The sequence below is a fragment of the Mobula birostris genome, chromosome 12 (assembly GCF_030028105.1).
Source record: "Mobula birostris isolate sMobBir1 chromosome 12, sMobBir1.hap1, whole genome shotgun sequence".
NCBI lineage: Eukaryota > Metazoa > Chordata > Chondrichthyes > Myliobatiformes > Myliobatidae > Mobula > Mobula birostris.
This window is the reverse complement of record NC_092381.1, coordinates 111,700,468-111,716,173: the sequence shown is the minus strand read 5'-3', so window position 1 is coordinate 111,716,173 and position 15,706 is coordinate 111,700,468. Positions and strand designations below refer to the sequence as shown.

At 45.1% G+C, this 15,706-nt stretch overlaps 1 protein-coding gene across 10 annotated transcripts in view; it reads right to left on the bottom strand.

Annotated features, from left to right (window-relative positions):
* sipa1l3 (signal-induced proliferation-associated 1 like 3) overlaps positions 1-15,706 on the bottom strand; it is a 406,609-nt gene that overhangs the window by 114,117 nt on the left and 276,786 nt on the right. For all 10 annotated transcript variants that reach the window (XM_072274491.1, XM_072274490.1, XM_072274495.1 and 7 more), the window contains 2 exons: positions 7,070-7,318; positions 186-332 (listed from right to left, as the gene is read on the bottom strand). In XM_072274491.1, coding sequence (XP_072130592.1) covers positions 186-332; positions 7,070-7,318 — 396 coding nt within the window. The remainder of the gene's footprint in view (positions 1-185; positions 333-7,069; positions 7,319-15,706) is intronic.

The following is a 15,706-nucleotide window of genomic DNA, read 5'->3' as shown; positions in this document are numbered from 1 at the left end:
CAACTGTATATGATATATATTTACTGTAATTTACAATAATAATATTTTTATTGTGTATTGCAATGTACTGCTGCTGCATAACAACGATTTTCACAACATACGCTGGTGGTATTAAACTTGATTCCGGCTCTCTCTCCCGTACCAGCGTGTCACACAGCTGTTAAAGTGAACAGGATTGTTCTCACCTGTCGGGACCAACTTTGTGTCGACTGGACAAGACGTTTCCAGACCCCGGAGAGGAGAAGCTTCCGGAAGGATTTCGGAAAGGTGCAATTCTCTCCGCTGCAGCAGTTGACGGTGTATTGTACAAAGTTTCTGGGTAGCTGACCGGCCTGCGAGACAGAATCAGAATCAGTTTTGATATCATTGGCATATGTCGTGATAGTTGTTAACTTTACAGCAGCAGTGCAATGCAATACATGATAAATAAATATGGAGAAAAAATGAATTATAGTAAGTATATATATTTTAAATAGTTAAGTTAGAATAAGTAGCACAAAAAAAAACAAAAAAATTAGTTTGGTAGTGTCCAAGGGTTCAACATCCATTCAGAAATCAGATGGCAGAGGGGAAGAAGCTGTTCCTGAATCTCTGAGTGTGTGCCTTCAGGCTTCTGTACCTGCTTCCGAATGGCAGCAATGAGAGGAGGGCTTGTCCTGGGTGATGGGGGTCCTCGCTGATGGATGGCGCCTTCATGTCTTTGCTACTACGGAGGCTGGTACCCATGATGGAGCTGACTAATCTTACAAATTCCTGCAATTTTCTTTGATCTTTTTGCAGCAGACTTCACCTGCGCCCCCCCCCCCACCCATACCAGATGGTAATGCAGCCAGTCAGAATGCTCTGCACGGAACATTTGTAGAAGTTTTTGAGTGGTTTAGGTGACAAACCAAGTCTCTTCAACCTTCTAATGAAATATAGCTGCTTTCTTACCTTCTTTACAGCTAGGCAGCTGCATCAATATGTTGGGTTCAGGTTCCATCCTCACCCAGAAACTTGAAATTGTTCACTCTGTCTACTTTTGATCCCTCTATGAGGAGTGGAGTGTGTTCCCTCGTCTTACCCTTTCTGAAGTCCACAATCAGTCCTTTGGTCTTGCTGATGCTGAGTACAAGGTTGGAATATTTGGCAAATTTGACCACACGAAATGCTAAGTATTGAATGAGAGTTCAGTGACATTGATAGAAATATCTACTGTAAAATTTAACTTTTACATGGTACTAATTTACTCTTTATTATGTGGGAGACTTCTTCTAAAGCACATTGCGAAGTGGTCAACAGTGGAGCATAGTGGTTGTTGTTACAGTGCCAGCTTTCACCGATCAGGGTGTAAATCCCGCTGCTGTCTGTAAGGAGTTTGTACATTTTCCCCGTGACCGCGTGGGTTTCCCCCAGGTGCTCCAGTTTCCTCCCACAGTCCAAAGACATACCAATTGGTAGGTTAATTGGTCATTGTAAATTGTCCTGTGATTAGGTTAGGATTAAATTAGGGGATTGCTGGGTGGCGTGGCTCGAAGTGCCGGAAGGGTCTATTCTCAATAACCAAACAAATCAATAAATTCCCACTGCTGTCTGTAAGCAGTTGGTCCATGGGTTTTATCTGGGCACTCGTTTCATCACACACTCCAGAGACTCAAAAATCCAAAGTACATTTATTATCGAAGTATGTATGCAGTATACAACCCTGAGAGTCATCTTCCCACAGACAGCCACGAAAAAAAGAAACACCATGGAACCCAAATCACACAAAAGGCTAAAAAACAAGTGAAAAACACGGTATATAAAACACAAAAATGTAAGAATCCAGGCACATTCAGTTCAGGTCTAGCACTGTGTGGTTCATTATTTGCAGGCCGCCCAATCAATATCGCACAAAATAGCAACGATAAAAAGCAGCAAACAGAAAAAAGAAACACATTATAACATGAACTGTATCGATTCTCCAGAATTTAGTGCATTCATTGGCAATTTTGCTCCATAGGCCTTTGCCTAGCAAGGAACTGGCTAGATACTGCACACTGCCAAGTAAAGATGGAAAATGTATCAAATTCACATACAGTTACAGAGCACTACAGCACAGAATCAGGACCTTAGGCCTATCTAGTCAATGCTGCATTGTTATTCTGCCTCGACTCATTGACACACACCCGGGCCATTGCCCTCCATTCCCCGCCATCCATATACTTATCCAAACATCTCTTAAATGTTGCAATCAAACCCGCAGTCACCACTTTAATTGGTAACTCATTCCACACTCTCTGAGTGAAGAAGCTCCCCCTCAGGTTCCCCTTTAACATTCACCTTTCACCCTTAACCTATGACCTCTAATCCTATTTTCACACAAATTCAGTGGAAAAAGCCTGCTTGCATTTACCCTATCTTGTTCATTCATTAAGTGCCGTGTCATATGACGTGGACGATCACGGTCTTTCCATGACCATGATTGTTCTTGGCAAATTTTTCTGCAGAAGTGGTTTGCCATTGCTGTCTTCCGGGCAGTGTCTTTACCGAGACGGGTGACCCCAGCCATTCTCAAAACTCAGAGATTGTCTGCCTGGCGACAGTGGTCACATAACCAGGACTTGTGATATGCATCAGCTGCTCATACGACCATCCACCACCTGCTCCCATAGCTTCATGTGACCCTGATCCGGGGGCGGGGGGGGGGGGCTAAGCAGGTGCTACACCTTGCCCAAGGGTGACCTGCAGACTAGCAGAGGGAAAGAGCATCTTATACTTCCTTTGTTAGAGACGTATATCCATCCCGCCAGCTGATTACCCTATCTATACCCCTCATAATTTTGCATTCCTCTATCAAAAGTTCCTCATTCTCCTACACTCCAGGGAATAGAATCCTAACCAATTCAACCTTTCCCTATAACTCAGGTCCTCAAGTCCTGGCAAAATGTTTGTAAGTTTTCTCTGTACTCTTATTGATGTGTGATTTCACATGTTTTCCACACTCCAAGATGTAGGCTCTTGGATATAGTTCATTTTAACTCCAGCTTTCAGGGAAAAGACACCGTTCATATTCTGGTTTAGGTGTGTATCACCCTGAAAGTGAAGGATGCTGTTGCTTTGAATTTTATCGGCAATGAGTAGTTCTGCGTTTTTGCGAATGAACATCACTGAGGGACTCTCGTGGACCATCAACACAACCTCGGTGGTAGGGAAAACACAACAGTGACCATAGTACCTGAGGAGCTTAGTGGGAGCTAATCTGCCCCAAAAATCTCAGGCCAACTTTGATCGATGTGCGACAGAGAGCATACTGACATATGGAGTGTCAGGGTGGGACTCTAGCTACAGCAAGACAGATCACAAAGCACTCCAATGGGTGATCAGGATGGCTCAGCACTCCACTAGGACTCAACTACTGGACTTGGAGCTGACCTGCATCTCTCGATGCCTATTGCGGCTCATAACATCACTAAAGACCCATCCCATTCCATCCCAGACATTGTCCATCCAATCTCCTGCCATCTGGTAGGAGATACAGAAACATCTTAGCCAAAACAGTAAGACTGAAATACAGCTTCTTCCTCAGGGCTGTTGTGCAGCTGAATAATGCTACACCCTGGCTTGCCAATGGCCTTTGACTGTTACGGACTATTGAAGACACTCGTCGCATGTAAGTATGGGTATTTTTTGAAAATTAAGCTGTACCGCATGTATTGTAAATATCTGTTTTGCACTGCAATCCTGTTGTCTTGACAATGACAATAAAGTTCTATTCTATTCTAGTTGGAACATGATAGAGAATTTCTGAAAGTGATTGTACACTTCCAACTGTCGCTGCATTTAAGTATAAATGGAAAATTCCATGCAGAATATGACCCATCTACAACCACTCTTTGCCTTCTGTGGGCAAGCCAGTTCTGGATCCACAAAGCAATGTCCCCTTGGATCCCATGCCTCCTTACTTTCTCAATAAGCCTTGCATGGGGTACCTTATCAAATGCCTTGCTGAAATCCATATACACTACATCTACTGCTCTACCTTCATCAATGTGTTTAGTCACATCCTCAAAAAATTCAATCAGGCTCGTAAGGCACAACCTACCTTTGACAAAGCCATGCTGACTATTCCTAATCATGTTATGCCTCTCCAAATGTTCATAAATCCAGCCTCTCAGATCTTCTCCGTCAACTTACCAACCACTGAAGTAAGACTCACTGGTCTATAATTCCCTGGGCTATCTCTACTTCCTTTCTTGAATAAGGATACAACATCCGTAACCCTCCAATCTTCCGAACCTCTCCCGTCCTCATTGATGATGCAAAGATCATTGCCAGAGGCTCAGCAATATCCTCCCTTGAGTCCCACAGTAGCCTGGGGTACATCTAGTCCGGTCCAGGTGACTTATCCAACTTGATGCTTTCCAAAAGCACCAGCACATTCTCTTTCTTAATATCTACATGCTCAAGCTTTTCAGCCCACTGTAAGTCACCCCTACAATCACCAAGATCCTTTTCTATAGTCAATACTGAAGCAAAGTACTCATTAAGAACCTCTGCTACCTCCTACGATTCCATTCACACTTTTCCACTGTCACACTTGATTGGTCATATGCTCTCACTTCTTATCCTCTTGCTCTTCAAAACTTGTAGAAGGTCCTGGTGTTTTCCTTAATCTTGTCCGCCAAGGCCTTCTCATAGCCCCTTCTGGCTCTCCTAATTTCTTTAAGTTTCTTCCTGCTAGCCTTATAATCTTCTAGAGCTCTATCATTACTTAGCTTTTTTGAATCTTTTGTAAGCTCTTCTTTTCTTCTTGACTAGATTTACAATAGCCTTTGTACATCATGGTTCCTGTACCCTACCATCCTTTCCGTCTCATTGGCACGTACCTATGCAGAACTCCACGCAAAATCCCCTCAACATTTGCCACATTTCTTTTGTACGTTTCCCTGAGTATGCCAGTTTCCAATTTATGTTTCCAAGTTCCTGCCTGATAGCTTCATATTCCCCCTTACTCCAATTAAACGCTTTCCTAACTTGTCTGTTCCTATCCCTCTCCAATGCTACGGTAAAGGAGATAGAATTGTGAACACTATCTCCAAAATGTTCTCCCACTGAGAGATCTGACACCTGACCAGGTTCATTTCCCAATACCAGATCAAGTACAGCCTCTCCTCTTGTAGGCTTATCTACATATTGTGTCAAGAATCCTTCTTGAATACACCTAACAAACTCCACCCCATCTAAACCCCTCACTCTAGGGACATGCCAATCGATATTGGGAAATTAAAATCTCCCACCACGACATCCGTTATTATCACACACCTTTCTAGAATCTGTCTCCCTATCTGCTCTTCGATGTCCCTGTTACTATTGGGTGGTCCATAAAACACCCAGTAGAGTTATTGACCCCTTCCTGTTCCTAACTTCCACCCACAGAGACTCAGTAGACAATCCCTCCATGACTTCCTCCTTTTCTGCAGCCGTGACACTATCTCTGATCAACAATGCCACACCCCCACCTCTTTTGCCTCCCTCCCTGTCCTTTCTGAAACATTTAAAGACTGGCACTCGAAGTAACCATTCCTGCTCCTGAGCCATCCAAGTCTCTGTAATGGCCACAACGTCATAACTCCAAGTGCTGATTCCATCCGCTTTGTTCATAATATTCCTTGCATTAAAATAGACACATCTGAAATTGGTGGTCTGCGTGCATCCCTTCTCTATCACCTGGCTATCCTCCCTCTCACACTGTCTCCAAGCTTTCTCTATTTGTGAGCCAACTGCCTCTTCCTCTGTCTCTTCAGTTCAGTTCCCACCCGTCAGCAATCCTAGTTTAAACTCTCCCCAGTAGCCTTAGCAAACCACCCCGCCAGAATATTGGACCCCGGGATTCAAGTGCAACCCGTCCTTTTTGTACAGGTCACTCCTGCCCCAGAGGAGGTCCCAATGATACAGAAATCTGAATCCTTGCCCCATGCTCCAATCCGTCAGCCATGCATTTATCCTCCACCTCACTCTATTCCTATACTCACTATCACGTGGCACAGGCAGTAATCCCGAGATGACTACCTTTGTGGTCCTGCTTCTCAACTTCCTTCCTAACTCCCTATAGTCTGCTTTCAGGACCTCCTCCCTTTTCTTGCCTATGTCATTGGTACCAATATGTACCATGACCTCTGGCTGTTCTCCTTCCCACTTCAGGATATCGTGGACGCGATCAGAAACATCCTGGACCCTGGCACCTGGGAGGCAAACTACCAACTACCATCTGTGCTTCTTTCCTGTGTCCACAGAATCGCCCATCTGACCCCCTAACTATAGAGTCCCCTATCACTGCTGGTACAGATTCTGCGAGAGGTGACATTGTAAGGTTGGTCTTACCTGGGGACTACGGCACGGTCACCTGCCAACAGAGCAGAGAGCAGAGAAGAACTCATGCTCAGGGCCTGCACCCACTTCCAGCACTCAGTACTCAGTACTGCACCCACTGGTAATGCACAAGAAGACCTGAAACTCTGCAACACCATAGGAAGTCAATGCAAACGAAGCCCTGGCTTAACGTTTTAAGCTAAAATACTTGCGTTCGCGCAATAATTAAATAGTTTCACTGAAACTTGTATCGGCCTTTGCATACTTAATGAAATTGCTTTTACAGCTGTCTTTTTTTAGAATTTAAATTTCCATTGTATGCATAAAATGGATTGCAAAAGTCTCCAGTTTGTATCTGTTGGATTGCTGGTGTTAAGTGTACTCTAATAATAAAGTTTATTCTGAACTTTCAATTACTCTTCGTCTCATGTTCTTGATATTTTTTGCTTATTTATTATTATTTCTTTCTTTTTGTATTTGCGCAGTTGTCTACTGTACTCTGGTTGAATGTCCAAGTTAGTCTGATGTTTCATAATTATTATTCTATAGATTTATTGAGTATGCCTGCAGCAAAATGAATCTCAGCATTGTATATGGTGGCAGATACTCAGATAATAAAATTTACTTTGAACTTTGAACCAAACATTTTTATTCACAGCTAATAAGTCATAGCTCTCCATAGTTTTATACAACTCTCTTTTTCTCCTTGCTACCTATAGCTTTGTAAGCAAGACCTTACCGCTTGCTGCTCTTTGCTTGAGACTCGCTGTAGGTCGCTGGGGCTCCCAGTTGTCTAGAGGTTTGATTCCGGCTTGCTGCCTGAGTGTGGACATTCCCTGGCCATCGCTGGGACTGTAACGCATTGTGGATCATAGGAGCGCTCCACTGCAGGCTGTTGGTCCTGTATGGCGGTCTCAAACCAGCAGGCATGCTTTCAGTCTCTGCTTTACTGTCTATTGTGTGCATTTCATACAATTCGGAGCAACCCCTAGGAGGAAATGCAGGCAAGGAAACAGAATTAGGACAATGATAGCTCATAGATCAAGCACTTACTACAAGAAAGGCTGAAAACTCAAGTTATTTATAATGCTGCATCAGTGCATTTCCCTGGAGATCATCAAAAGAGCATTTTACTTCCTGGAGCTGGTGAATACTTCATAATCAAAAAGATTCTGCAGATTTCTGCTTGAAATCCAGAGCAGCATAGACTCAAAGTTCTGGGGGAACTCAGCCAGTCAGGAAGGATCTATGGAGGGGAATAAACAGTTGACATTTTGGGCCAAGACCCTTCATCAGGGTTAGGAATGAAAGGTGAAGAAGGCAGAATAAGAAGGTAGGGGGAGAGGGAGAAGTACAGCTGGCAGGTAAAGGTAAGACCAGGTGAGGAGAAGCTGGTAGGTGGAGGAGTTGGGAGACGTGAGAAACTGGTGGGGGATAGACACTTCAGGATGAGACCCTTCATCAGGACTACTTCAGAGTCAGAAAAACCAGAGTGCCGAGGAATCGGAATCAGAATCAGGCTCAATACCTCTGGCCTATGTTGAAAAAAGAGTATAATAAGTAGAGCAAAAAAGTGGAAAAAAATGTAGTGAGGTGGTTCAGTGTCCACTCAGAAATCAGCTGTTCCTGAATTGTTGAGTGTGTGCCTTCAGGCTCCTGTACCTCTTCTCTGATTGTAGCAATGAGACGGGGGCAGGTCCTGAGTGATGGGGTCCTCAATAATGGAAGTTGCCTTTTCGAGGCATCGCCTTTTGCAGATGTCATGGATGCTGGGGAGGCCAGTGCCCATGATGAAGCTGACTGAGTTCACAACTTTATGCTGCTTATTTCAATTAATGTGACTTTCAGTAAACACTACGATCACTTTGACACCAGAACCCTGCATTCTCGCATAGAAAGCATTTCTTTTGTTGCTGTCACCTTTATATTTCTCTGTAAGGATCTTTGCGCAGAGAATCGAGAGTTAATTCCCTATTCCCAACTCTCTGATCAATGATCCTTATATCTCAAGATATTCTTAGTTACAAACTGAAAAGCCTAGAGTGGAGGTTGATAGGTTCTTGATCAGTAAAGATAAGAAAAGTTATGGGGAGAAGACAGGAGAATTGGGCTGAGAAGGAAAATAAATCAGCCAAAGCAGACTTGATGGATTGAATGGCCTAATTCTGCTTCTCTGTCTTGTGGTCTTATGGGAATTAAGTTATACATTACACACTTCGAGAGCTGGGATTAGTATTGACGGGTAACGGTTGGGTGAGCAGGTGAACCAAAGGGCCTGTTCCTATATTGTGTTTCTCTATAATTCCACTTACAATAGGATGTAGGGGAGTCTCCTCAGTAAAGGATTACTAACCTGCTTACAAAAGGTTTCTGGGGAGTCTAGTACCAGAAGGCACAGGTTCAGAATAGAGGAACACGCATTTAGAACAGAGGTGAGGAGGGATGTCTTTAGCCAGAGGTTGACAGGTCTGTGGAATTAATTGCTAGCTGCCCGTGGAGATCATGTCATTGGGTATATTCAGAGTAGAGGTTAATAGGTTCTTGATTAGCAAGGATGTGAAATGGTACAGCGAGAAGTCAGGAGAATGGGGTTGAGAGGGACAATAAATCAGCCTTGATGGAATGGCAGAGCAGACTCGATGGGCTGAATGGCCGACCTCTGTTCCTATGTCTTATGGTCTTAAGTCCTCAGTTACTATCCGGGGTGGGGGGGGGGGTGCACAAACAGGATAGAACCAGTGTGAAGCTCTATCCTCAACTGAGCCCTGCTTGTCTTGGTAGTTTGAGCAGAGCCTCGTGTCCTATTTAATTAATATATTCATTGCCACAGGCGGCTGTAGAGGCCAAATGTTTGGGTATATGTAAATCAGGGGTTGATAGATCCTTGATTAGTGAGTATGTCAAAGATTACGGGGAGAAGGCAGCACAATGGGGTTGAGTGGGATAATAAATCAGCCAATATTGAATGGAGAGCAGACTCGAAGGGCTGAATGGCCTAATTCTGCTCCTATGTCTACCCACTTATTCCTGCACAAAGAATGATGCTTAACAAGAGTTTCAGAGCCCCCAAGATCAATGGAATAACCCCTCCAAGTAAGCATGAAAATAAAATTCTACAAACACAACTCCAAACCACTCTCACTACTTGCTGAGCTAACACAATTATGGGAGCTTTTGCAGGCACTTGTGAACTGGTTACTTTGGGAGAAGACATTGTCTAATATTCTGGAAAGACAGTCAAATCCAAGGACACCAAGTTAGCTCTCAGAACTTGGTTGGAATCCAAGTTAAATGGTTTGGCTGTCTGTGGATGGTGTGTGCATAATCTAAAATAGACAGGCAGCCAACAAGGAAGCCATTTATCAGGCTTGGCCAGAAGTGAATTAAGTACATTCTGAATCCAAAGCATATGATGTTTCAAGCATGCAGAAGGGCAAGAAGGTTCTTGGCACATCGCAGTTGTGAAAGGAAACACTTTGTCCTGACAGATTAAATCACTTGTAAAATTTACTTCAGTGATGGTAAAATTTTCAAGTATGGCTGAAGAGCTTCATAACAAAATGTTCTTATTTTCCCAATAGGCAAGGATTAGATAGATAGATAGATATACTTTATTAATCCCGAGGGAAATTGGGTTTCGTTACAGCCGCACCTACCAAGAATAGAGCGTAAATATAGCAATACACAAAACCCCAACAATCAAACACCAAAATGCAAACTATGCCAGATGGAAAATAAGTCCAGGACCAGTCTATTGGCTCAGGGTGTCTGACCCTCCACGGGAGGAGCTGCACGTTCGATGGCCACAGGCAGGAACGACCTCCCGTGCCGCCCAGTGTTGTATCACGGTGGAATGTGGCCGAAGTCCAACAGTAAAAAGTTCAATATTCGGTCTACAAACACGTTCCTCGATCGTAATATACCCCGGATTGCACCGTCCGTTGTTAGCCAGGTGGAACATTGTGGAATATCACCAAAAAGACTAGAAAATTTCTACAGATGGAGAGCACTCTGACTGGCTGCATCACCATCTGGTATGGAAGGGGGAGGGGGGCTACTGCACACGATCAAAGCAAGCTGCAGAGAGTTGTAAAATTAGTCAGTTCCATCATGGGCACTAGCCTCCTTAGTATCCAGGACATCTCCACAGAGCAGTGCCTCAAAAGCCATGTCCATCATTTAAGACCTACATCACCCAAGACATGCCCTCTTCTCATTATTACCACCAGGAAGGAAGTACAGGAGCCTGAAGATACGCACTCAACGATTCACCGTGTTGTTAAAAACTGATTCTGGTTCTAAGCACCGTCCCTCAGAAAAGTGATGCTTTACCAAGAACAGAGCAGGGGTTCCCAACCTGGGATCCACAGACTCCCTTGTTTAATTGTACTGGTCCATGGCATAAAAAATGCTGGGAACCCCTGCTTTACAGCAGAGATGAAGAGAAATTTCTTAAGCCAGAAGGTGGAATTCATTGCCACGGATGGCAATAGAAGACAAGCAACTGGATATATTTAAAGTGGACGTTGATACGTTCTTGATGAGCCAGGGCATCAAAGGCAAAGGGGAGAAGGCAGGAGAATGCAAACAACAGGAATTCTGCAGATGCTGGAAATTCAAGCAACACACATCAAAGTGGCTGGTGAATGCAGCAGGCCAGGCAGCATCTCTAGGAAGAGGTACAGTCGACGTTTCAGGCCGAGACCCTTCGTCAGGACTCTAGGAAGAGGTACAGTTGACATTTCAGGCCAAGCCCGAAGGGTCTCGGCCTGAAACGTCGACTGTACCTCTTCCTAGAGATGCTGCCTGGCCTGCTGCGTTCACCAGCAACCTTTATGTGTGAAGGCAGGAGAATGGGCTTGAAAGGAAGAATAAATCAGTCATGATGGAACGGTGGAGCAGCGCTGAAGGGCCAAATCGAGTGATTGCACCACGTGTGCACCATCTTCCACTATAACTCATCTAGGTTATCTGAATGGAGTAATACCTTGGATTGTGAATACACTGCAGTTCATTCAGCACTGAAACAGAACCAAGGAACACTGGAGCACCCACCCCTCCTCCCCCGCCCCCGAAACAGCACCAAGGAACACTGGATGACCTGCTCCTCATGAAAGTGCACCAATGGGCGTCGGATTACCGTCCCCCAGTGAAACAGCACCAAGGAACACCAGATCACCCCATGAAAGAGCACCAGCAGAATACATCGACTCTGCAGATAACAGCAGTTTAAGCTGGTGTCTCACTGTCACCTGCTCCAGTGCAATTGGGATGGACCGGTTAGCCCTGCCAGTGAGGTCCAGGGTTTCAGAAAGAAACACAACATCATTCTGGAGGAACTCAGCAGGTCAGACTACATCCACAGAAAGGAATAAACAGTCGATGTTTGAAGTGGAGACCCTCTATCCTAATGGATGAAGCCCGAAATGTTGACTATCTATTCCTTTCCATAGGTGCTGCCTGATTTGCTGAGTTCTACCAGCATTTTGTATGTGTGTTGCTCTGGATTTCCAGCATCTGCCGAATCTCTTGTGTTCACGCAATATCAACTCCCAAGGTGAGCAGAAGAATGAAACAGCTTAGATTAAAAATAATTGGCTCCTATTAAGCAGTTATTAATTGAACAATAAATTTATTGGCTGCAGTTGTCTTTGTTCTTGGTTACATGTTTCACCACACATTTATTTTAGAGGGCAGTGAAACAGAGGGCACATAATGAACTCCAACCCATTCCCACGAACATCTATATGCAACAGAGCACAGGAAGGAGTTCATGCCAATGTCCCATCCACCTGCTGATCTCTATTTCTGCCCTTTCCTCATCCCATCCTCTCTATCAACAGATTTGCACCCAGCTATAGGTCAGAATGGGGTTTGCCTCTTTTACAGTTATACATCTTTAAAATCGCTGATTTTTCTGGTTGCCTCATTATAGGAGAGGGTGCAGAGGAGATTCACCAGGAGAACAGACGCAAAGTGCTGGAGGAGCTCAGCATCTATGGATGAGAATAAACAATTGATTTTGGGCTGAGACCCTTCATCAGGACTGGAACAGAAGGGGTGTGACGAAGGCCCATCACTGACTACGGACGGCACATGGTGCACTCGGTAAAACACTCATCCCCAGCAGTAACAGTGACTGGGTCTGAACCAGAGCTGCTGCATGGAGCTGTCTCATATCGAGGTAGCAGCAACCCGCACAGGTGTGCTGATGGCGGAGGATACCATCTTTAATTCGATAATTGAGTATTTTTTCCCAGTTTTTGTCTTGTTTTGAGGTAAATAAAAGCACCGCAATTTATTTTTGCAACTCAAGCCATCTGGTTATTTTTCTTAAACAATTGATCCACAGTTTTTTGTGACAAGGGGGAAGCAGCCAGAACAAGAAGGTGGAGAGAGGAGAGGAAGAAGTACAAGGTGAGGGGGACAGGGTGAAGTAAGGAGCTGGGAAGTGGATTGGTGAAAGAGATACAGGGCTGGAGAAGGGACCATCTGATAGGAGAGGACTGAAGACCATGGAAGAAGGGGAAGGAGGAGGAGCACCAGAAAGGTAAGATGGAAAGGTAAGAAGAGAATGTGTGAGAGGAAAACAATAATGGGAATATGGGAATGGTGAAGGAGAGGATGGGGTGGGTGGGGGGGGGGCATTACCAGAAGTTTGAGAAATCGATCTTCATGCCATCAGGTTGGAGGTTACTGAGACGCAATATGAGGTGTTGCTCCTCCAACCTGAGTGTGGCCTCATCGTGGCAGTAGAGGAGGCGATGAACTGACATGTTGGAATAGGAATGGGAAGTAGAATTGAAATGGGTGTCCACTGGGAAATCCTGCATTTGGTGGCGGATGGAGGGAAGCTGCTCGATGAAGCTGTCTCCCATTCTATGCTGGGTCTCACTGATATACAGGAGGCCACACTGAGAGCATCAGAAGCAGTAAGTGACCCCAACAGGCTCACAGGTGAAGTGTCACCTCACCTGGAAGGGGCAGTGTGGCACTTGTTTCACTTGCAAGGATAAGTACGAGGAGGGAGACCAGTTGGGAGGGACGAGTGGATAAGGGAGTCGAGTAGGGAGTGATCCCTGTGGAAAATGTTGGGGGAGGGGGGAAGGTTTGCTTGCGGTGGGGTCCCGTTGGAGATGGCAGAAATTACGGAGGATTATGTGCTGGATGTGGAGAATTGTGAGGTGGTAGGTGAGGACAAGAGGAACCCTACCCCTAGTGTGGTAAAAACAAAAAGGCGTGGGGGAGGGGAAGGAGAAGTACAAGGTGGTAGGTGATAGGTGAAATCGGGAAAGGGGAAGTAGAGAACTAGGAAGTTGATTGATAGAAGAGATGAAGGATCAGAACAAGAAGGTGTGGGGAGGGGAGGAAGGTGCTTCTTCCCCTTTCCTTTCCAGTCCTGATGAGGGATCTCAGCCTCAAACATAAATTTTTTTATTCCCACCCACAGATACTGCCTGCTATGCACTGTGTGCTTGCTCTAGGTTTCCAGCATCTGAAGAACCTCCTGTATCTAAGATTCACCGGGATGCTGCCTGCATTAGGGAGCACGTCTTCTGAGGATGGGTTGAGAGAGTTGGGCTTTTCTTTTTGGAGTGAAGGAAGACGTGTCTGCCATATCACCCCACTGTCTCTGCCTGTAAAGGGTTTGTGTGTTCTCTCCCTGACCGCGTGGGTTTCCTCTGGGTGCTCATGTTTCCTCCCACAGTCCAAAGACGTACCGGTTGGTAGGTTAATTGGTCATTGTAAATAGTCCAGAGATTAGGCCGGAGATAAATCGGGGGGTGCCGGGCAGGGAGGCTTGAAGGGCCGGAGGTGTACAAAATTCTGAGAGGAACAGATGAAATGGACAGCCAGATTTTCCCAGGGCAGCAGTGACTAATACAAGGGGACATAATTTTAAGGAGTTTGCAAGAACGTATGGGTGGGTCGAGGGGTGCCCAAGTTAGTTTTATTTTAAACACAGAGAGTGGCAGCTGTATGGAACAAGCTGCCAGGGGCAGATACACTCGGGCAAGGGTTCCCAACCTGCAGTCCATGGACCTCTTGCTCAATGGTATTGGTCCATGGCATAAAGAAGGTTGGGAACCCCTGTATTTGAGGCATTAAAGAGACTTGCAGGTAGGCACGTGGAACAAATAAAAATGGAGGGCTATATAGGAGGGAAAATTTAAACTGATTTTTGTGGTTGGCACAAGGCTTTGCAGTTCTTGCTACCCGGGTTGAATTCCTGCCACTACTGCCTGTAAGGAGTTTTTATGTTCTCCCCGTGACCACTTGCGGGTTTCCTCCGGGTACTCTGGTTTCCTCCCACAGTCCAAAGACGTACCGGTTCATAGGCTAATTGGTCATTGTCAATTGTCCCGTGATTAGGCTCGGGTTAAACCGTGAGGGGGTGGTGTGAGTGCTGGGCAGCACGACTTGAAGGGCTGGAATGGCCTATTCCATGCTGTAGCTCAATAAATAAACAAACAAACAAACAAAAGTATAAATAAATAAAAAGGTCAGCACAACATTGTTCTCTGGCAGGAACTGAGGGATGCTGATACGGGGTTTTCTATGCTTTTAGGCTGGTACAATGTAGTTTTATGGACAGTAAAACCCTTTTTTTATACTGTTCCAGCAGTTTGAGACAGAGCCAAATATAACCAAACATGAACCACTCCATTCCTTCAGTCAAGCCTGTCACTTCAAGTGATATAAATATTAAAGATTAGATTTATTCGTCACAAGAACATCAAAACATCCAGTGAGATGTGTTGTGTGTGTCCCTAAGACAATGAGGCATAGAAGCAGAGTTTGGCCATTTGGTCCATCATGCCGTTCCATCTTCCTTTGCCCGCTACGCCACTGGCGTTTAGGGCAGCAATGAAGGTCCTCCGTTTCTGGCAGTGTTCATGGCATCCTTCATCATACCAGTAGCTTCCTCTCAGTTTTCACTACTGTCGGTCATACAAGTTTCGGGTGGAGACTCAGGAACACCATTGTATTCAGATGCGGAAGGATCCTTCATTGCTGTTTCCGTAACAGTTCTGTTTGACCAGTCAGGGCTGTTAAACCTGAGCTGAACTCCTGAACCTGAAGGACTGGTGACCACTCTTAGTCTGGCCTCTACTCTTTGACCTGTTTCATATGTGTGACTTTAACAAGAGCCAAAGCATAAAACCCTGATTCCAGCCAACATAGCTCTCCGGGTCATTGAGGCACGTAAGCCTCCAACCCACAAGGTGCAGTCCTCTTGGAGGTATCATTCCACCATGGCTGATTTACTTTCCCTTTCAACCCCATTCTCCTGCCTTTTCCCTATAATCTTTGACATACTTACTAAGCAAGAACCTATCAACCTCTGCTTTAAATATACCAAACGTCTTGGCCT